Raw genomic sequence first — 23,564 nt, 5'->3', positions numbered from 1 at the left:
CATGACTGCAGCTGAATCGGAGGCCATAAAAATACTGCCCACTGGCGTGCCCCTCATGGCCTGATTCCTTATATACCATCCAGGAGCACCTGCCCAGGGATGGCACCACCTACAATGAGTGGGGTTCTTCCAGACTTGCCTACAGGCCCATCTTACGGAGGCATTGCTCAATTAAGATTCCCTCTTCCCAGATATGTCTAGATTTGTGTCAAGTTCACGAAAACCAACAGCACAACTGCTGTACACTCAGCCTGCTTGTGTAACCTACCTTTAAGAGAACAATGTAAAAATCAACCTTACTTACCTTGGATTTCTCACGTAATCTATAGCTTTCATCTTAAGCTTTCTTCCACACCCCTGAGGCAGAGAGCAATGCATGTCTGTCTGTCTGTCTGTCTGTCTGCCTGTCTGTGCATATATACACATGCTAGTCATTTGTTGAAAACAGAAAAGAGATCAGAAGCAACCTTACACAACACATATCTGCCAGGAATGATGGACACAGCACACTGTTTGATAATGGCATTTCACAGCAGTACTGACTTCTCTGAGATCAGCTGAGGTCAATTTGAGTCAGTGACTTAATCCCTTGCAAAACTCTGTTAAAAATTTCTAGCAGCAGTGGTGGCTCATGCCTGTAATTCCAGCACTCAGAAGACAGAGGCAGGTGGATCTCTGAGAGTTTAAGGCCAGCCATAAAGGCAGGGCATGGGGGGGCGGGGCAGGGGGGCAGGGGTTTGTAAAGTATCTCTCACTCTTGCACATTTTTTTCTGTACTGTTCACTAAATACATACATAAGTTACATATAACGGACAGACCCCAGACCACCTGGAACTCACAAAAGACAGACAGACAAACAGAAGACACATGGAGAGAAGTGGAGGATTCAAACATAGGCTCATTGTTGGCCGAATTAACACAAGGGAAGTGCTGCTCTTGGTGCTGTGGAGGTTCTTTAATGTTTTCAAACTGATAAATCTGCTCATGTCTGTCCAAATTAGCAAAACAGTAGCTAACATAGCAGCACTTTCTGAAGAGAGAACCACTTGCCCAGAAAATGAAAGAAAATATGTCCAATCGAACTCAATGCCCTGGCTAGTTTTATGTCTTCTTGACACAAGCTAGAGTTTTCTGAAAAGAAGGAACCTCAATTGAAAAAGTGCTCCATAATGTCTAGCTCCAAGGCATTTTTTAAATTAGTGATTAATGAGGGAGGACCCAGCCCATTATAGGTGATGTCATCCTGAGCTGATGGTCCTGGGTCCTATAAGAGAGCAGGCTGAGAAAGCCATGAGGAATGAGCAACAAGCAGCACCCCTCCATGGCCTCTGCATCACCTCCTGCCTCCAGGTTCCTGCCCTGAGTGACTTCCTATCCTGACCTCCATCGATGATGAACAGTGATATGAACATTTAAGCTAAATAAACCCTTTCCTTCCCAAGTTGCTTTGGTCATGGTGTTTCATCACCACAATAGTAACCCTGTTACTAAGTAACTTAGACACTCAATTTTTTTTTATTATTTTTATCATATGAAACTTCCACATATGTATATAATGTATTCAGGTCAAAGTCCCCACTAATTGTCCCTCCCAACTCCATGTGCTTGTTCTTAACCCTCTGAGTCTATATAGTGCAATATGGGCATGGGTGTAGAGCTATCTCCTGGAGCATGTGTAGCCTCTCAGGGATTACATGCAAGAAGAAAGATCTCACCCTGCCAATGGCTCCTCAGAGGGGGTGGAGTTTTATGGGCCTCCCCTTCTTTGCTGGGATTTTGACTGACTTGATCTTTCCCAGCTCTTTAGAACACAGTCACAGCTGTTGTGAACTCATGTGGGTAACTGCACAGTCGTGCCTGCCAAATACTTTGTTGCTGCAGATGTCTACTACCTCAGGCTCTTGCAGTCTTTCCACTACTGCTTCCGTAATGGTCCCTAAGCCTTGGCAGGAAAGGGTATGATATAGATGCTCCATTTAGAGCTGAGTATTCCAGTCTCATTAAATGCTCACTGACCATCTGTACGTCTCTGTATTCAAAACCATCTGCTACCAAAAAAAAAAAAAAAGGCTTCTCTGATGAGAGAAGTATGCTCTAATCAATGGATTTAAGAGTATGACCTTGAGGGAAAGTGTGACAGGTTATTTCTATGTCCATTTAGGAGAATAACAGCATTAGATTGTTCCCTATGACTTAGGCGATCATGTGATTTGGGCTCAGTGTATGGTACAAGACATAATTCCATCTTGTGGTATAGGCTTTAAACCCAACTGGAAAGTGGTTGATTACTCCCTTGACATTGGTGCCACTATTACACCAGTGGGTCCTTTTGCCAGGTCAGTTGTTATAGCTTGTGGGGTTCACAGAGGACAAAGATTGCTGATTATTTTTCTCCCCTGGTACCATATATTGAGCTTGCTAGCACTATACAAGCTAACCAGTTGAGATGAAGCTTTCAGGGGAGTACTAGTTCTCCATTTCTTGGCTAGTATGAATAAAGAGGTTTTTACCTCTCTGTGTACAATCTCAAGCATAACTGAGAGCAATGGTACTAGTCTGTAATGTTGGGTAGTAGGGAAATATTATGAGACAACACTGACAAACAACTCAAAACAGATATCACATAGCTGGCACTTAGCTTTTTTTTTTTTTTTTGATAGCTTATGGAATCTGGAAGAATCACTGTCCCCATTATAGTAAGATAACTCTACTTGAACTGTGTGTGTGTGTGTGTGTGTGTGTGTGTGTGTGTGTGTGTGCGCGCGCGCGCATACTTTTTAGGAAGCTTCTCTAGTAGTACGTTTCTATATGGCTTTTCAAATGTCTTCAGTATTAGTTTTCCTTCGCCATACTCTCTTCCACCCAGACCTCCCAATACCTAACCCATTTAACTCTTCTGTTTCACACGTCCCTCTCCTGGTTCGGATCACCTGCACTCTATCTCACATTCAATCTACTGACTACCACATGGCTCCTTACTACTTTCCTGACTTCTGTGAATACATTCTAACCTAAACACACATATCCAACTCTGGTAAGACACTGCCCACTGCCCCCTAACACTCCTGAAAGCCCACCCCACAGCCGCCAACACGACCTCTTCCCCTGGGCTCCAATTCACAACTTTAGCAGAAGACTTCTGCTTCACTGGAGGTCATGGCATACTAGGAACCCCAGAGACCAAACAGGTACCCAGAACCACAGAGCCACACAGGTATTCGGAACCCCGAGGCAACTCTGGCACCCAAAACCCCAGAGGACACTTAGGCTACAAAAACCCCAGTGGAAGCTGGGTGCAGCGCCATATACTTATAATCCAAGCACTCCGGGAGGCAGAAGCAAGCAGATCTCTGTGAGTTCAAGGTCTACAAAGTGAGTCTACGACAGCTAAGGCTACACAGAGAAACCTTGTCTCCAAAAAAAAAAAAAAATGGAGACATCCTACTAGACCTGAAAACTCACTGGTCACCAGAAGCCCAGGCCACTCAGGCCAGAAGACCAGAAAGGAAACAGAAACCAAGGGGAAAAAACATCCATTAAATAAAGATAAACTCAGAAATCGGCCCCTAATCCTATAATAACCCCAAACCTAGATGACCATAGGCCAACATAAGAACACAATGTTGTTCCAGAGCCCAGCTATCCTACTACAAGAGTCCCTGGACACAACCATAAATCCCACCCTATGAAGATGATGGAGGTCCTAATGAGGAAAGTAATAAATCCCTTAAAGAAGCCCACCAAAATACAAACAGGAGAAGGAAATGAATAAAACTGTTCAAGACCTGAAAATGGAAATGAAAGCAATAATGAAAACACAAACTGAGGGAATCCTGCAGACAGAAAAATCTAGGCAAGTGAACAGGAAGTACAGATGAAATTATCACCAACAGAATATGAGAGATGAAAGAATCTCATGCATAGAAGATACAATAAGAAAAATTCATACATCAAAAAATGTTAAATCTAAAAAGTTTCTGACACAAAACATCCATGAAATTTGGGACACTATAAAATGGCCAAACCTAAGAATAATAGAAATAGAAGACAGAGAAGATTCTCAGCTCAAGGTCCAAGAAAATATTTTTAACAAAATCATAGAAGAAAATGTCCCTAGCCTAAATAAAGAGATGGCTACAAACATATGAGAAGCTTACAGAACACCAAATAGATTGGACCAGAAAAGAAAGTCCCCCCACCGCATAATAATCAAAACACTAACCATACAGAACAAAGAAAGAATATTAAAAGCTGCAAGAGAAAAAGGCCAAGTAACACATAAAGGCAGACCTACTAGAATTATTCCTGCCTTCTCAACAGAGGCTCTCAAAGCCAGAAGGACCTGGATAGGTCCTCTAAGAGAACACAACTCTCAGCCCTAACAACTATGCCCAGCAAAACTTTCAATCATCAAAGATGGAGAAACCAAGATATTACACGACAAAACCAAATTTAAACAATATCTATCTACAAACTCATCCCTACTGAACATACGAGAAGGAAAATCCCAACCGAAGGAGGTTAACTATACCTTCCCCCAAAAAAAAATCAACAACAGAAAAAAACCACAAGAAATAATTTTATACCAGCAAAACCAAAAGAAAGAAAACACACACACACATACACACACACACACCCTACCACCACCACCACCACCACCACCAAAATAGCAGGAATAAACACACACACCTACAGATTCAAAGCTAGCATCAATATATGACAGAGAAAATACAGCATTTATCTTTTCGGCCTGGAGTACCTTATTCAGAATAATTGTCTCAATTCCATTTACCTGTGACTTTCAACTTTTCATTTTTCTTTATGGCTGAATAATATTCTACTATTATATGTACCACATTTTCATTATCGATTCATCCACCTAGATTGTTTCCTTTCCTGGACATTGTGAATTGGTTGCCACTTATTTCACTGATCTACCCATTCTGACTGGGATAAGACAAAAATCTCAAAGCAGTTTTAATTTGCAATTCCCTTTACAGCAAAAGCTGTTGAACTATTTAAAAATATTTCTTAGTCATTTCTAATTTTTTAAGAACTCTCTTTTTTCCAAAATAGATGTATGATACAGATTTGTAGACTGAAAATACATTCCTGGATTGTAAAAAAAAAAAAAAAGTTTTTCCATGTGGGAGCAGCTACAAAAGACCAGGTATGAAGAAAGGGTATGTGGGACTTGTCTGCACTGGGGACTCCTCCCAATTTTTTTGTTTTGTTTTGTTTTTTGAGACAGGGTTTCTCTGTGTAGCCATGGCTGTCCTGGACTTGCTTTGTAGACCAACTGGCCTCGAACTCACAGCAATCCATTTAAAGAATAAAAAAGTATTTCTACATTGAAAAAATATATGTATTTGACTGAAAAAGAAAATAAATCAACGCAAAGTTATTTTTTTAAGATTTATTTATTTATTATGCAGTATTCTGCCTGCATGCAAGAAGAGGGCACCAGATCTCATTATAGATGGTTGTGAGCCACCATGTGGTTGCTGGGAATTGAACTTGGGACCTTTAGAAGAGCAGACAGTGCTCTTAACCTCTGAGCCATCCCTCCAGCCGCCAATGTAAAGTGATTTAAGATCAAATTCTTAGTTAAGATATGCCCACAAAGTTCAAGTGTCAGTCATTTATATACAAATATAGGCTGTGACAGATAAACTACACAATGTTACAAAGTACCTGAACCATGTCGTCTGTTTCCCGAACAAATCGAACACCAGTTCTAGATCTGTTTCGTTTAATACCCTGTGGGTCGTAGTCCTTCAGAGGTGAGGTAGGTGTAAAGTGGAGACTCTCTTTCCAATGCAAAAAAGAAAAGGCATTAAAACACTGCATGAGAACAATCTAAAATTTCATTTGACACCTCTAGACCACACGTGGAAATACACAGGCACTCTTACCCTAAGTTCCCAAGTAACAAGCTGTAGCCACAAAGATCACAATAGCATTGCTCCTAAAGCAGATAAAATGACCAAAGAACAAAGCCTGAAAACAGAATATGCCAAAGGGTCCACTTTTTAACACTGTCCAGATTTTCTTCTACATAAAAATAATTGCAAAATACTCAAAATCTTTATTTTTCCCTATAAAATCCCACTAATAAGATCGAATTTTGCAAATATGCAACCAATTAATCCAAAGTCAAAACTCTGCATAACAAGACAGACTACATAAAAAATAAATAAGTGTCCAACTTTAATCTCTAGTATGAGGAATAGTTTTCACAAGTCAAGGTGCCAATGTTCTCCTAACTAAATCACTCCCATCACTGTTCATATTTCTGCGACTCAAATATGACCCTCAGTGCTACAGGAAATATGAGATTAATTACAGGCACACAGAGTGTTTAATAGCATTTAACCCACTGTTGGCATCTAGCTGAACACCAAGCTAGCCTCCACCTGCTTTTAGCATGAGCTACGGCATTGGTGATAATCAGCAATTTTTAAAACTGCTAGGTCAGGACACGATTAGGAACATGCCACAAAGTAAACTTGATTTGTGCATCTGTTTTGAAGCTTGGGCAGCAATTAAAAGTGAAGCTTTGTTGAGTAAGATCAAGTGGTCTACAGAGCCTGAGAAAAATAAAACTAACAAACCCAGACTACGAAAGACCCTTTAAAAATATACACACTACCCTATCCAACAACTGCATGTACTAATCTTGTATATGTATATAATTTATAAGATTTATAATCTAGTACATATACTGTATTTCTTTACGCATCAAATGCATTCTGTATGGACTTGAGAAATGTGTTTCAAAGTTGAAAAGGGAAAAAGGCTTTTAGAACACATGAGGTGTTTACCTGCCACAGTGCCACCATCAAGGTCACTTGCACTCAGGCTGGTAACAGAAAAGCTTCTCCCTCCTGAGCTTCTCCGTAAGCGCTGATTCCGCAGTTGGCTTATTGACTGCTCCAAATCTTCCTTTAACTAAAGAAGATGGTGAAGAGTTACTCTTCTATGCACAATAGACTACAGATTTGAAAGCTCTTCCTGAAATATCTGACTTCCCAGAAGAAAAAAAAATGGCTAACAGAAGAACTTTGAACTGAGTTATGTTATGAAGTAAAAAACTAATAAACATGAGTATTTGAAGGACAAATGCTAAGGTCAGGCTTATAATGGTACCTGCCGCTACCTTATCCCACCTTCCTATTGCCAGAAAGAGACATCCCCCTTCTTACAGGGCTCGAAGACTAGACTGAAATGACTAACTCACATTTGTGGGAAAACATAACAAGGCCAGCCAACACATCTGAAGGAAAAGAAAAACCTCAAAGAATGCATCTTCCTTCACACTGTGTGTGTGTGTATGTATGTATGTATGTATGTATGTGTGTGTGTGTATGTATGTATGTATGTATGTATGTATGTGTATGTATGTATTGACACTGCCATAGCCACTAAAAACTGACAGAATTGCAGCAAAGCTGAGCAGATGGATGCAATCACTGTCCTCCTAGTCCTAACTTTTGGGTTTTGGTCTCTGCATGTTGTATTCTTGGGGATTTTCCACATTATGATTCCTTTTATGTCTTTTCCTGAGAAAATTATGTCTGAGTCTATTTAGGAAAATTCTAAACCTGACTTTATCTGGCCATTATTTGAAAGTCTTCCATATGTCTTGGAGATCATTAAGCACAGATAAGAACATAGCTAGATGAGACCAATTACTCCAGGAATCTTCTTAGGGTGTCTGCCCCTGAGCTACCGCAAATAATATAATTGGTGCAGGGTAAACAGAGACAATTGACAAACCCTGACTGACCAGGAGAAGAAATTACAGATTCAAGGCCACTGTTTTTAATAGGCGTAGAAAACGTAGATGAAAGATAAGGGAGGGTACAGGATACACCCCTGGAGGAAAAGAGCCCAGTAAATAAGAGTGACTGAAGCAAACTTCTATGTTAAACTGTAGATGATGAAACATACAGTCAAAGAAGTTAGGTATTAGTATTTGTTATTCATAAAAAGACCAATTCAGGTATTTTCTGTTTGTCTGGAGTACTCTCAAACTACAAACACTGCAAGGCTAAAAGCTGGCTATCACATTATAAATGTGTTTACTTTGGAGGAGATCTTCTTTAGAGTCTTAAAATTGGAGTTATAGGGCTAATAATAATAATAAATCTGTTCTGTTTGTATTTTCTAATTGTTACTGAACTTGTAACCCTGGACATGTACTGAAAAAAATTAAAATAATCTGTATTTTTTGGGTAATCATTAGTCAGTCTTTGTTTTGTGAAACCTATATAAATAAAGCAGCACCTCATTGCTAGTCAATCAGAGCTGCAAGATTCCCCTGACCATCGCCTGACTCACTCTTCTCTCCCCTCGCCAAATCCTTATCTCATTGGTGGGCAGCCCTGTTGGCAATGACCCTCAGCTGGGGAAGGCACCCCCCCCCCAACGCTGAAGGCTCCCTTTTTAATTGCAGAGCAAAATAAATGAAGCATCACTTGAAAATCTAGGACCAATAAAAGGTACTAGAAATTAATCATGCTCAAAATAAGATAAAACTTAAAATAAGGTGCAGCCTAATGTTAAAGCTTTTCATAGATGGGTGGAAAGATGGTTCACGGTTAGGAGCACAGGCTGCAAGAGAGCAGGGGAGGACCGAATCCTGAGGGCTGTCAGGAGCACAAGCTGCAAGGGAGCAGGGGAGGACCGACTCCTGAGGGCTGTCAGGAGCACAAGCTGCAAGGGAGCAGGAGAGGACGGACTACTGAGAGCTGTCTTCTGACTAGAGCCATAGACTATATGCGCACACCTGCACACACATACACACACACGGACACACACATGCACCCAGATATAATAAATGCTAAATGAGCTTAGCAAATCCTTAATAATGGGGATTTTGAGACAAATTAAAGAAATTACCAATAAATGTTTAGCAAATATCCAAAAACATTATGAGCCCTTTAATATTAGCATAATGAAGTATGCATGCTTGTATTCATTTTTGAAATAATGAATCTCCGTCTCCAAACTGTTTAATAACTTGTTCAATGTAATTAAGGCAATTTCTTTTTTAATATTTTATAACATTCATTTCTGGTATTCTTTTGGTAAACTAAATTCTTTATAGCTCCTAAGACCATTGATTCTTCAAAAAGCAAAGAATATATGTACTGGACACTGTGGATCAGACATTTTCCTTAAAAAGATATAAATTTGTATTTCTGCATCAGTAAAATACAATTATAATGTTAACTGATTTAGCCTATATAAAATTAACCCTTAACTATACTCCAAAAATAGTATAGATTTTCACTTTACAAATATACTTTCTTTCATTTCAAATTAGGCTTTGTGCTTTCTTAATGTATTTTTCTGGCAATGTGAGGTTTTGATTTATAGGAGTATAAAAAAAATTTGGGAGCTATTGTGTAAACTCTTTGAAATAATATTATACAGTATTTTTTTAATTTGTTCATTTTACATCTCAGTTACAGCCCCTTCCCTCATCGCCTCCCAGTCCAACTCTCCCTCCCTCATATCCCCTCCCTCACACCCATAGTCCTCAGAAAGGGGAGCCATCCTCCCTTAACGTCTGACCTCAGCCTATCAAGTCTCATCTGCACTGCCTGTATCCTCTTCCACTGTGGCCTGGCAAGGCCACCCCACCAGGGAGAAGTGATCAAAATATGGGGACCAGAGTCCACAAGAGAAGTAGTTCCTACTCCCATATTATGGGACCCACAAGGAGACTGTGCTGCCTATCTACCATATCCAAGAAAAGGGTCTAGGTCCTCACTAAGGTAATTTCTAAAGAAAAAAAAATCAGAATTGAGTTTCAATTTTGACTCCAAAAACTACATTTCTTCTATAAGCCTCAAGAAAGTCCCTTTTTCATTATTCTAATTTTTTTGGCATGTGAGAGCCCATGGCAGGGCACACATGCGGAGGACAGAGGACAACTTTCTGGAGTCAGGTCTCTCTTCTCACCATGTGGGTTCCAGGGAATGAACTCAGGTTGCCATGCTTGCATGGAAAGCTCCTTTACCCTCTGAGCCCTCTCACCATTCCTCTAGGGAAAAAAATTTTTCAAATCTAGTAGCTTCAAATAAGAAACTTGGGGATATATTTTTTAACAAAAGAATAACCTAATTCAAAACTCTGAAGTACACTGATAAAATACAGTCAGCAGAATGTAACTAATTAAATGTCTTACCCACAGATCACCATTACTTTGCATTCTTGAAAGACAGACAGGACAGCACTTACCTTGAAGCACCTAATGAATTAGTACAGCCCGGCCGAGGAAAGAGCAGGAACCTTCAATTCTGGGCTATGACAAATGGCTAATGTCTGGCTTAAACTACTTTCTGTGGTGTCACTAGGTACTTTTGACAAGTGAAACTCATTACATAAAAAGGAAAACCTGGACTTTATTTAACATTCTCAAGAATTTTCATACCAGATGGCAACTTCATCGCACTCCCAAAGGAAAAAGTTTAATCAATGTATTTACTAGAAAAAATTGCCTACTGATGCACGTTTTCATGCTATAATTTAATTTTATGTCTTTATCCCATTTCTATCTTTACAATGTACTTACTCATCCAAGTGTGGTGGTACCTGCCTTTATCTCAGCACTTGGAAGACAGAGGCAAGCAGGTCTCTGTGAGTTCGAGGCCAGCCTGGTCTACAAAGTGAATCCATGACAGCCAAGGCTACACAGAGAAACCCTTTCCTGAAAATAACCAAAAACAAACAAAATAAAATAAGATGCACTAGCCTGGTGCAAGAACTATACTTTAATACCCTATTACCTACTTCAGCCCCATCAACATCAGCCTGTTTACAGCAGGCAACGCTAACTTATGTTGAATACTCAGCCTTCAAGAAAGTCCATTTTTACATCAGCACAAGAATACAACCTTGTTCTTTCACTAACAGTAACATGGGGCTCTAGAAGGAGCAAGAGAAAGCTGATCCACTGCATACTTCTTGAAATATTCCAACACTGAGAAGCAAAACATGTTCTAAATCTTTACATTAAATACTAAAACAAAACCTTCTCACTCATCCTCTGTGACAAAAATGTTCGCCAAGCTCACAGGACATTCAGAGTGTGAGAAATAATTCAGGATCAAAAGCTTCAGGGTCCCAAGAAACCCAAGGCACACTATACAGCTGAACGTGATTGCCAACCAGAACACATCCCAGGAAGGCGTGTGACAATCTCTGCTGCTGGAGGAGGGGAAGCCAGTGCTGCCACAGGCACTGGGCTCTGCTCCACTACAGAAGCAGTGAGGACCGCTGCTTTCTAGACACCTCAGTCCTGGTTCAGTTCCAGACTCTTTCGCAGCTTCATTCTATAGTGGGTTCCATCTCACTCTCATTCCAGGCCTTGGGCCAGCTATGATAGTAATGACTTTATGACATTTATTTTCAGTAAGTGCAAGTAGCCTCCAAAGTCTAGTCCTTCAATGTGTGATCATATAATCCCCCAAACTTTCCAATTTAAGGTCCTAATTTTCAGAAACATAAAGCCACAACATGAAGAGATGGCTCAACATAACACGAGTAGCCATTACAGAGAACTGGAATTCACCTCCAGGTCCCATGTTGGACAGCTCACAACCACCTCGAATTCCAGCTCCAGGAGATCCAACACATTCTCAGCAATTCAGAACACACACACACACACACACACACACACACACACACACACACACACACGTAAATCCTTAAAAGTTACACCATTCTGACAATGTGGTTAACCATGACAACTCAGTGAAGCAGCTGAATCCTAATGCTGGGCTCGAAAACGCACCCTACTGTTGACTCTATCACTTAGAAGACCACAGGCAAGTCAATGACCAGTCTGTGACCCAGTTTTCTTAATAATGAAAACATAAACACCAATTCTTGTAGCACTGTTAAAACAATAACATTTAAAACCTAAGGTAATGGGAAAATCCCTAAAAAGACTATAGAAAGGTAGGCACTGTTCCTGCATTAAAACCAGAGGCGTCATGATCCTCTAATCCCAACTTACTACTCAGATGCCTTCGCAGGTTGTAAGCAAAGGATTAAGCATGGGGCTGGATGCAGGAGTCAATGGCAGCTTACCACAGAGTTAGCTGCACAGCCTTGCTTATCTGTACCTCGGATGATAGTCAAAGGATGAAATCAGTCCAGTGCCCACCAAGAGATGGTCAGGAAAATGTGATTATATATCATAAATGTGTGTGTGTGTGTGTGTGTATATATACACATATATGCATATAATGGAATATAATTCAGCCATGAAGAAAAATGAAGTCATCTCATTTGCAGGGAAATGAGATCACCATGACAAGCAAATTTAACCAGACTCAGAAGGGCTAAATGACATGAAAGTAGAAGGGAAGCTATTTGAGGAAAAGAAGAGCAGTCAATAGAAAAGAAGGAAAAGGGAGTAGTGGGTGGATGGTCTGAGATGACCAAAGTATACCTATGTGTGAAAATGTAACAAAGAGACCAAAGTTAAAGTGGAAAAACAAGTAAGCGTAGACTAGGTGCAGTGGCACATGCCTGTAATCCCAACACTCAGGGAGAAAAAAGCAGGTAGATCTCTGTGAGTTCAAGGCCAGCTTGGTCTACAAAGCAAGTCCAGGACAGCCAAGGCTACACAGAGAAACCCTGTCTCTAAATTAAAAGGTGGAGGATAAGAAGAAGAGGAGGAGGAAGAGGAAGAGGAGGAGGAGGAGGAGAAGGAGGAAAAGGAGAATGATGACAACAACAACATAGAAGAGGAAGAGGAGGAGGAGGATGAAGACAAGGAAAACAAGGACGAGGAGAACAAGGATGAGGAAGGGAATGGGGGAGGGGGAGGAAGAGGAAGCCTAGAGTTGGGGATTATAAAGAGTCAAGAGAAAAATAGTTAAATATGGAGTATTCCAATAAAAAGAACCAAGATCACAACCCATGGGCTTTAAAAGACCATAATGAATACTCATTGTAGGTCCTTTGCTAGGTGGAATCAACTCAGTAGAAAAACACCACAGCAGATATTCATATTTCCAAACTGTCCCCTTACCCATTGATAAGTTATATTCACAGAGTTACCAACAAATACTTAAACATAACCAACTCATATCCATTTACTAAAGGGTAACAATAGTTATTTATAAAATCTAAGTTAACAATAAAAGTTCAGAGCACTAAGCACCTTCATAACGAAATTAGAGAGATCCCATACTAGCAACTTAACAACACACCTGAAAGCTCTAGAACAACAAGAAGCAAACACACCAAAGAGGGGTAGACAATAGGAAATCATCAAAATCATCAAACAACTGAAATCAATAAATTAGGAACAAAGAAAACAATTCAAAGAATCAACGAAACCAACTGCTGGTTCTTTGAGAAAAATCAATAAGGTAGACAAACCCTTAGCCAAACTAACTAAAAGGCAGAGGGAAAGTCTTCAATTCAGCAAAATCAGAAATGAAAAGGGAGGCTTAATGACAGACACTGAGGAAATCCAAAGAATCTTTAGGTCTTACTTCAAAAGCCCATATGCCACAAAATTTGAAAATCTAAATGAAATGGACAGTTTTCTTGATAGATACCACTTAGCAAAACTGAATCAAGATCAGGTAGATAAATTAAATAATTCTATATCTCCTAAGGAAATAGAAGCAATCATCAAAAATCTCTCAACAAAAAAAAAAATGTAATTTTTAAAAGATTTATTTATTTTTATTCTATGGGTCTGAGTGTTTTGTCTGCAGGTATGTGCACCATGTGCATGCCTGGTGCTCACAAAGATCTTCTACAACTACAGTTACAGTGCTCTTAACCACCAAACCAACTCTGCAGCACCAATAAAAGGCATTTAAAAAAAAGACAGATGGGGCAAGGAGGCTGGAGAAGAAGCTTGGTTGCTAAGGTGCTTGCCCTGCAAGAATCAGAACCAGAGTCCTATCCCCAGCACCCCCACAAAAAGCAGCGTGTGGTGGCCCAGAGCTGCAATGTCACCTGAAGAGAGCTGTAATGTCAATCCCTGAGGGTCGCGGGCCACCCAGCCTAGTCAGTGAGTCCCAGGCCACTGTGAGAAATCTTGTCTCAAAATGATAACCAGCTCCTGAAGAACAACACTCAAGGATGACCTCTCACACACACACACACACACACACACACACACACACACACACACACAAGCACATGCACCCTCACATATTTTTATGGGTCTGAGTAGGGACTACTTCTGACATGGACTCTGGCCCCAACTCATTGATCACTTCTCCCTGATGGGGCGGCCTTACCAGGCCACAGAGGAAGAGGATGCAGGCAGTCCACATGAGACTTGATAGGCTGGGGTCAGATGATAGGGGAGGAGGGCTCCCCTTTCTGAGGACTAGGGGAGGGGAGGAGGGGGAGAAGAGGGAGGGGACTACAATCAAGATGTAAAGTGAACAAATTAAAAATAATAATTTCTTAAAAGGTAGAAATTTTTACCATGTACTTTGAGGATTTGAAGGTTATAAGTAAAAAGACCCAAGTAAACCATGTAGTGGCATAGTACATATATCTTAAAACAATTGGTATTTCAATCAGTTATCAATGAGAGGCCATGAGAATCATTTATGAGAAGTTCTTTCTCGACTGCCTGTCTTCCCTCTCCTCATAATTTCTAAGTAGTAGATGGCACTCACTGCTATCTCACCTGGGCAGCCTAACAGAGCTGGCCCTGATGTGGGGGGTTGAGGTAAGCCAGCCCTGAGGGTATGAGCATGGAAGAAGTGGCCCCCAAAACTTGCCCACTCTGCAGTATGGTAGGCGAAGGAGAGGTGTCCTCCCTAACCCCTTGCCCCTTGGCAGGTAGGAGAGCTGGTCCTGGGGTCATAACAGTAGGAGAACTAGCCCGTATCCCTCACTGGCTGCAACACTAGGGACTGCGGACCCTGCACCTCACCTGCGTGGCAGGGTAGAGCTGGCCCTGGTTGTGGGGAGCAGTGAGCTGACCAGCTCAGATTCCTCTCAGCCCCAGATCCAGAGCTTTGAATTGGCCCACCCCAACATCTACTCATTGATGAACTGCTGGAGTGCATGAAGGAGCAATCCTACAGATGCAAAACTACACGATCTCGGTAACACAGGGCAACAACGGGGTATCCAAGAGGGATTCCAGTGAACTGGCCCTGTAGCAGAAGCCATAGGCTTTGTACCCGACCAATGACTCATTGCAATGAACATGCAATGAAAGCAAGCAAAGTGTGGACAAAAGGGTATACTGTGGGACACACTGGAACACACAACAGCTTCCATGACAACGTTTTTTTCTTCTCTGTTGTGAGGGAGGTTGCAAGAGTGGAGACGGTGGGTATGAGGGGAGGGGGAAATAGGGTGTACGGTGTGAATTTCACAAAGAACCGAGAGCTAGAGAGAGAGGGAGGGAGAGAGAGAGAGAGAGAGAGAGAGAGAGAGAGAGAGAGAGAGAGAGAGAGAGAAGTAGGAGGAGGAGGAGGAGGAGGAGGAGAAGGAGGAAGAAAGGAAGGAGGAAAGAAGGGAGGGAAGGAGGTGGGGGAGGGAGGGAGGGAGGGACACAGAGACAGAGAGTCATTGCTACCCTGAGTAGCTCAAACATTTAACCATTAATGCCATCATCCATGGACATGTCAAATGAAAAATCATTAACAAACAATTGTCAGAACAGAACAAGAGTTTAAGGAAACCAGAAAGGAAAAATTGGACCAGGCTAAGGAGCAGCAACAGACAAAAAGAGTCTTCCTAGATCTTTTATTCTAAAAGTGGCTGGAAAGAAACCGGCGTCAGGTTGAAGAGTCACTCCACAGAGTCCAGCAGCGCTCAACTCCTACTGCTGCCATAAGAAGAATTATCAACATGACAAGCAAGGACTGTTTTCTGCTTCTAGTGAATCATAATGCTCCAATTTTTCATAAATACATTAAAAAGGAGAAAAATCTATTATTAATAAAATAACTAACCTAAAATTGTTTGTGGGTTACCTACACACATGAAGTCTACAGCTCAATCTTTCAAACACATTATAAATCAAAAAAATCCTGTAGGTATAAAAATGTCCACATTTATTTTCTAAGTGAAATTAGTACAGACCTTTGCAAAGAAGCCCTGTTTCTTTATGCTCAATTAGTTTCCAATTACAAGCAAATAATAACAAGTACGGTTCTGCTTTTAAGAGGAAATCAAGTCGTCAATTATAGCTTGGCAGTTATGTGACTACTGGGACAGCACAAATATATATAACCCATTACTGTATAAATGTAAATCCTTCTTGTTACTATGTATACGACTCCTTCCTTCATAAAGAACACATCTAAGTGGGTTCTCAAAGGGAAGCAAGCAAATTCCCAAGAACCTAGGGGGCTAGGCTTAGGACACACAGGCTAATTGGCTATCTCATTTCCTTCGTTAAGCTTAAATACAGTGTAAAATATAAAAATCTCTTTTACCTTAAATGCCTCATCCCTCACAAAGCATAGATAATCTAGCAAAATATTAATACAAAAAGCATTAACTTTATTCTTGAATTCTGAAGTATTTTTCCTTCTTACCCTGCATCTCAATTAAACATAATTTGGCATACCTTTGAAATGGCAATTTTGAAATATCTAGCAAACCTTTAAATATATATATATATTCATTAAGCTTATTCCCAATCTTAATTCCAACATTCCCACAAGATTATACAAATACACACACACACACACACACACACACACACACACACACACACACACACGCATGGGGGGGAGGCCAGATGTTACAGTAACAGTCACAGACACTACTCTACTGTTTGTATTAAAGAAAAAACCTGGACACTCCAAACTACCAAATATATACAACTGTACAAAAGGTGGTTGAGTTGGCTTTATTTCTGATAAAATACCCTGACTCTCCCCCTCCGCCCTGCCCCCACTGCCTGCCAAAAAAATTTATCTTAGCTAACAATTCCAGGTTATATAGGTTTGTGGTTCTCAACCTCCCTAATGTGGCAACCCTTTAATTAGGTCCTTGTGTTGTGATAACCCCCAACCATAAAATTATTTTCATTGCTACTTCATAACTGTAATTTTGCTACTATTATGAATCATAATAAAATATCTGTGTTTTCTAATGGTCTTAGGTGACACCTGTAAAAAGGTCAATTGACCCACTAATGGGGTCATGACCCACAGGTTGAGAACCAATGTTAAAGGCTATAATAGCATGGAAGTGATGCAGAAATTTGAGGCAGTCAGTCACATCACAACCACAGTCTAGAGCAAAGAGAAATACGTGGGTGCATATTGGTTTGCTGCTTGCACTCGGGGGCTGCCCCCTCCCCTCTCTTATATAGTCCAGGAACCCAAGTCCATAAAATGCTACTGCCCACAGTGAGTTGAACACTCTTTCCATATCAATTAAGACAACTAAGAAAATCCCTCACGGCTACACCTACAGACCACCTTGCCAATCCCATGTTGAGGGTCTTCTCCTAGGTAACTGTAGACTGTATCAGGCTGACAATTAACCCTAACCGTCAGAGACGTCCACTCACACAACGATGTGTGGACAGTAACAGAACAAAAAACATGTACATATGTTGCACTGTTCCTCTCTTTAAAGCAATGACATGTACGCACATAAAAATAGGCAAAGTATTTGGAATGACTAGTAAGAATTATCAAAAGTGTCACCTCTGTGGAGTAGAACTTTCAGGGACCTTCAAAGTTTCATTTTTTAAAAGAATGAACATAGGGCTGAAGAGATGGTTCTGTGGCTAAGAGCACTTCATACACTTCCAGGGGACCCAGGTTCAATTCCCAGCACCCACATCAGGTGTTCATAACTGGTTGTAAGTCCACCTCCAGGTGATCTGATGCCTCCTCCAGCCTTCACAAGTCCTGCCTGCACATTGTACACATACACACATGCAGACAAAACACTCACCAACATAAACAAATCTTTAAAAATAATGATAATGAACATGTGTCACTTTAAAACAAACCATACCCAAAATTCCTATCCCCTTATAAGTGGTATTTGTGGCCCAAGTTTAGCAACTCAATTTAGTTTGTGTCCTGAATTCTCCTTTCTATGAGTAAATCAATGATATTAAGTTGAATCCAAGTTGGAAATCTGGGTCCTTTTACTAAATTTAAACTGGAAACAGTAAATCAGTTTAAAATATATACTTGTTAACATCACGCCTTCCCAGTCTGTAGTAAACAATGCAAGCCAACAGAAACATTCTCACCTGCTCTATGGCACCTGCCTGTCCGACACTGTAGTCTCGATATCGCCCAAGCATATGATCCACTTGCTGCAGGTTCCGACTGGTATCCTGGAGAAAGAAAAACCTGTCATCCCAAACGCTATTTTTCTGAGCAATTTTAGTATTGGCAAAAAATTAAATCTAATTTTGCCAGGTACCTCGGATATCAGCAGACTTCATACACAGCAAATAGCTAAAACCACTGTGAGAGGATTCCAAATTCACTAGCAATTTACTTACGCAAAATCTGAAGCCGGTAATTTTAAGTCCTTATTCAAAGAAGGGGGGAGGAAGGGAAAGAGGGAGGGGTGGGGGGAGAAAGAAAGCAGAAGGAATCATGAAGAAGCAAATGTTCTCAGGTACGTAAAGAGAGTGGGTCCTTAGGTCTCGTGCCCTCCAGTGACCCCTCACTACAGAACTTAACACGAGAAGAGAAAACATGGCCTTTAATCTTTTAATGAACAATAAATTTATTTCTAACCAAAACTGAAAGTTTCTACAAATATGGGATAATTAGCATTGTTTCTTTGGAATAGGCCTACTTACTGACATTGCTTCTTTGGCAAGAAGACAGGATTCAAACTCTAAAATGCCATGCTTCCGTTAGCATAAATACATTTACAAAGAATAGGTGTGGTTACTCTTATGTACAATTATTGTTTCTCCAACAATTACTCTCTTCCCATCTAGCATACTAATCCAAAGCAATGCAAAGCCAAACTCTCTGCTTGTATGTGCAAAGGAAAATCAGCTGCAAATAATTGATTTCTGGGTTTCTCCCCCATGTGACCATGAAACCCACCTATGCCCTTTTGAAGCTTTTCAGATGGAAAAGATCATACTGCCCCATTAAAATTCCAAACACTATCAGGAACTACCTTCAAAACCAAAACAGCATTTCTATATGGTAGTCACCTACTGATAATCTGCTTCCCAAGAACTTGTCTAAAAGGCACAGCGCGTAGGAAACTAACCCGTGGTGCTTGCCATTGCTTCATTCCCACTATATTTTACTTGCAAATACAATTTCACCCTAAAACATTCTCAACAAACTAACAGTTCAGGTATAATCACCACGGTAACCAGACTAATGGTCTCTAGAACTACACCTATATAACTTCTATGTATAAAGAGATTCTGTAAATGTAACTAAACATCTAGAATGGAATTTTTCCTGGATTATTGAGAGAACAAGATGAAACTGCAAGTGCCCTTAAAAGAGAAAGGGTGGCTGGCAATGTGGCTCCCAGGTAGAGAGAGCACTTGTATAGCATGTGTGAGGCCTTGGGTTGGATCCCCAGAAAAACAATCAGCAACAAAAAAGGAAAAGGAAGACAAAAAGGAAGACATAGGTAGCCAAAGGGATGCGACAGACGGAAGAACCAATCACCATGGTAGCTGGCTCTGAAGACAAAGGAACAGAAGCCCAAGGCAACGTACATGAGCAGCTACAAAAGGCAAAGGAACAGAACCTTCCTCAATCTTCTGACCTACAGAACTGTGAGAAATAAATTTGGTTATTTTCCAGCATTAGCCTGAGGGTCATTTAGTACAGTACTTAAAGAAAACAAACAAACCAATATACGGACTGTAACCATTACTCAGCTCAGACTATTTAAAAACCTATCAGACTAACCTGTAAAGTACTGGTTATGGTGTTGACCTTTGCGGTGACGTCTATTGTAGGATGACTTCCAGCTTTCCTGTGAACTGTTCTGGCTGCCCATCGACTCAATCGATCATGATAGCGGAGGTGGTCTGAATCGCTGGATGATTCTGCCATTGATGTCTACAAATCCTTCCAAATAAATCCAAGTCAGTGTCAAGCAAGTAAACAGCACAGACGGAAAGAACACATGACTTACTTTCTGGTATTTTTAAGTATTTATCACAACAGTCTTTCATCAAATAGACACATAAGAAAACACAGGAATTCATTGCCCATGTAACTCTGCTTCCCCGGCTTGCTCTGCCCGGAGAAAACTGCTCCCAAATGGTTGCAGTGGGTTATCAACTCCAAGTACCACTTCCTAAGATTTGTGCTCTGCTGCCAGGATTAAAAGTACTTCCATGTATAATATTTCACAACACTGTCAACAGTTCTATCCATGACCAAAGAAAAACATTCTCTGAAGACCTACACTTTGGCAGCCTAGGAGGTGACTCAGTTTTGACTTCCAGCATCATGTAAATGCTTCCTGGGTAGAGGGGACAGAGGATCCCCAGAGCAAGCTAGCTAGCTAACATAGCTAAAGGGGAAAGCCCATCTCAATAAATAAGGTGGAGAGCAGCTGAGAAAGGCATAGGACCATGGGACATCATTCTCTGCCCTCTGTGTGTACAAACACATGTTTACATGCACACACACAAACACACACATGTGAACATGCATACACCACATACACATGAAGAAAAAGACTCCTGTTTTCAATATTAGTCCTTTATCTATTTAATATATACTACTGTAATATTCCTAAAATCTACATGGACATTTTCCTGCCTTATTATGTACAGTGTGATGACATTTTTTCCCCATGACCTAATATTATGAGTCTTTGGGATCTTTACTTTTATTGTAGCTTGGGTGTGTATAATCGTGTCCCCAGAAATGGTGAAGGACTCTTGCTGTGTATTCAGGTTTCTTTTCAAAATTAAATTACAGGCTATCTTTACCACTTCAGAAAAAGAATCCATGAAATAGCTAAGCATTTCACACAAACTGAAATCTAGAGCTGCTGAATCCCCTGCGAACACCACATACCTCACACGCCCGTGTCCCTCAGCCTCCTCCTCCTCCACCGTCTCCTCCATGTCCTCACACGCCCGTGTCCCTCAGCCTCCTCCTCCTCCACCGTCTCCTCCATGTCCTCACGCCCGTGTCCCTCAGCCTCCTCCTCCTTCACTCTCTTCTTGGGTCTCTGCCTCGTGCATATAAGAAGCACGACCCCCATGAAGGGCTCCCTCCCACATCAGAAAACATAAACAGGAAACTAATGCTGCAGCACCAGTTTGGCCTTGTCTTTTCCTGATCACAACTATTTAAGTGTCCTTCCTCCAACCCCGGAAAAAACGTTCATACAACAATGTCCATGATAATTAATCCTAAGTACAAATTTGATTAGATTAACAAATGCCTGGGGCATTAGAGAATCTCTGGGTGATACTATTTCAAGAAACAATAATATTATGAAGACTCTTGTCCTAATAATTAATGGATTGCTGTCTTAATAGGCTTATAATATAATGGCATTGTTGGGGTGTGGTAAAGGGTAAGAAGCTGGACACAATTTGAGGAAACAGCTGACTGTGTGTCCTCTTTCTCTGCGCCCTGTCCACCAAGAAGTGAAGGAGATTATCCACAATGCCCATCATGCGGATGTTCTGGACCAGCAAGCACGGACTGAAGTCTGTGAAACTGTGAGCCAAAAAGAAAAACTCTTTCTCCCTTAAGCTGCTTCTGTCAGGTATCTGTCACAGCAACAAGAGCAGTAACCAATATAACATCTGAAACGCCTTTGCCTTCAGGACTTTGGGAATCCCCGTCTGCATCTCTCTCTCTTGTGAATCTCTTTAGTGTTCCCTTTTACTCTCTTTCAATTACTTCCCATCCTTTTCTAGCAATGGATACAGAAAGCATCTGTATTTTCCAAGCACCAGTGACCATATGAGTTACTTATGTGGTGTTTACATAGACAACCCAATTTGATCCTCAGAACAACTTTGTAAGATGAGCACTGCTGGTCCTGGGGGGTGTAGCTTTATAGTAGAGCCAGCACTACACAAGCCAGTATAGATAGTAATAATAATAATAATAATAATAATAATAATAATAATAATAACAACAACAACAACAACAACAACATGGTGATGATGACAAACAGTATTAACTACAACTATTCCCTAATTATAGAGAATGCTGAAACTAAGAGTTAAGGAATGAATCCAGTTCCATACAGTGAATATCAGGAGCAGAGCCTGATTCACTAGCCATCTCCATCTTCAATGCTGTATTCCTTCCACTGTACCCAATGTCTGTTACCTAGTATGTGTGAGCAATCTTAATGGTCAGAAGAACTACTAAACACACTAGCAGAACACACTGTGTCCTATACATGTGTCTATAGTCTCTTCAACTCCTTCTCATCATTTGTCAGGATGAATATACCAAGGAAATGCAGAAATGTAAAATAGTAACATGAAATCTTAAACATGACACAGGAAAAACTAAGTGTCCTCTCTCCTACATTTCATGATGAATCCTGGAAACAATTCAAACATTGGCCTCCAAGTAAGGGGCTGTTGTTTACAAACTTTTCCTGCCATGGATAAATGAGGAAAAGAACAATTATGTCTGGGATCTCTTGTCAAAGAAATGTCATCAGTTAAGAAATCATCAGACAAAATAAGGTGACAATGAAAGGGAAAATGTGCTTACTCTTGCAATGGTTGATGGGAACAGAAAACAAAGTGTCTTTAGGACAACCTGGTTCATATAAGGGTACCAACAACGTGAATCATCATCTACAGTTAATTGCCTGCACTGCACTGCACATCAGGCTCTTCAAATAGACAGACAGTTGAACTTCAACTTGACTAAGAGTACCTAAAGGCCAAACCATTATTGTTCTTCTTCACTATTTGGGAAAATGATTAAAACAGTTCACACAGAGACTAATACAGAAAGACCCCATATACACACCATCTATAACTAATCACTAGTGATAAATATCACCGTAGTGTGCTTAGAACTTCTGAAATAAAACACTTAGAGCATTATATTGCTTACAAAAAAAAAAATCTCAAGACTCTCTTAACTTATCTACAGTCGGTATAATTTCTGCCCCACCCCTTCAAGGCAGACAGACAACATGATTTCATGTGGAAAACCCTACACCATGCATTTATACTCCTAACACTGGCAGAGGTTTCTCAAAATATTTTATTGAACACACATTATAACTAAATTTTATTAATACACTGTCAAGCAGAATATGTGAATTTAACTCTGTAACAGAAAATCATGGCAGAACTAGATAAAATAAGAGCAACATTAGACTACCTCTTAACATGACAACACAGAAGGAAGAAGTCCTATACTTACCCCAGCTGGGATTACATACTTTCAATAAGATACGATCACTTTTCAGCATGAGCTTCACAGCAGCGCTCCGACTCTTCCACTATTAACTCCGACTACTTTGAGCAATGAGACTTGTTCAGGCTCCTGCATCTGGTGGAATTCCTGCAGAGGCATGAGCATTTAAGGAGATCAGCAGCTGGGAAACTGAATCTACTTTTTAAAGC

At 40.6% G+C, this 23,564-nt stretch overlaps 1 protein-coding gene across 4 annotated transcripts in view; it reads right to left on the bottom strand.

Annotated features, from left to right (window-relative positions):
• The window catches only part of CEP128 (centrosomal protein 128), a 361,366-nt gene that overhangs the window by 317,599 nt on the left and 20,203 nt on the right, over nt 1-23,564 (bottom strand). For 3 of the 4 annotated variants that reach the window (XR_014780873.1, XM_084791446.1, XM_084791448.1), the window contains exons 3-7: nt 23,362-23,502; nt 19,897-20,058; nt 18,243-18,329; nt 6,826-6,952; nt 5,696-5,811 (exon numbers count right to left, since the gene is read on the bottom strand). Coding sequence is in view for 3 of the 4 variants with exons in the window: in XM_084791446.1 (XP_084647572.1) it covers nt 5,696-5,811; nt 6,826-6,952; nt 18,243-18,329; nt 19,897-20,043 (477 nt within the window). In the remaining variant the exon portion in view is untranslated. The remainder of the gene's footprint in view (nt 1-5,695; nt 5,812-6,825; nt 6,953-18,242; nt 18,330-19,896; nt 20,059-23,361; nt 23,503-23,564) is intronic. The other variant, XM_084791447.1, reaches the window with a different exon arrangement.

This window comes from Acomys minous, assembly GCF_964271855.1.
Source record: "Acomys minous genome assembly, chromosome: 8".
NCBI lineage: Eukaryota > Metazoa > Chordata > Mammalia > Rodentia > Muridae > Acomys > Acomys minous.
Note: the sequence above shows the minus strand (reverse complement) of the source record. Positions and strands in the feature narration are given on the sequence as shown.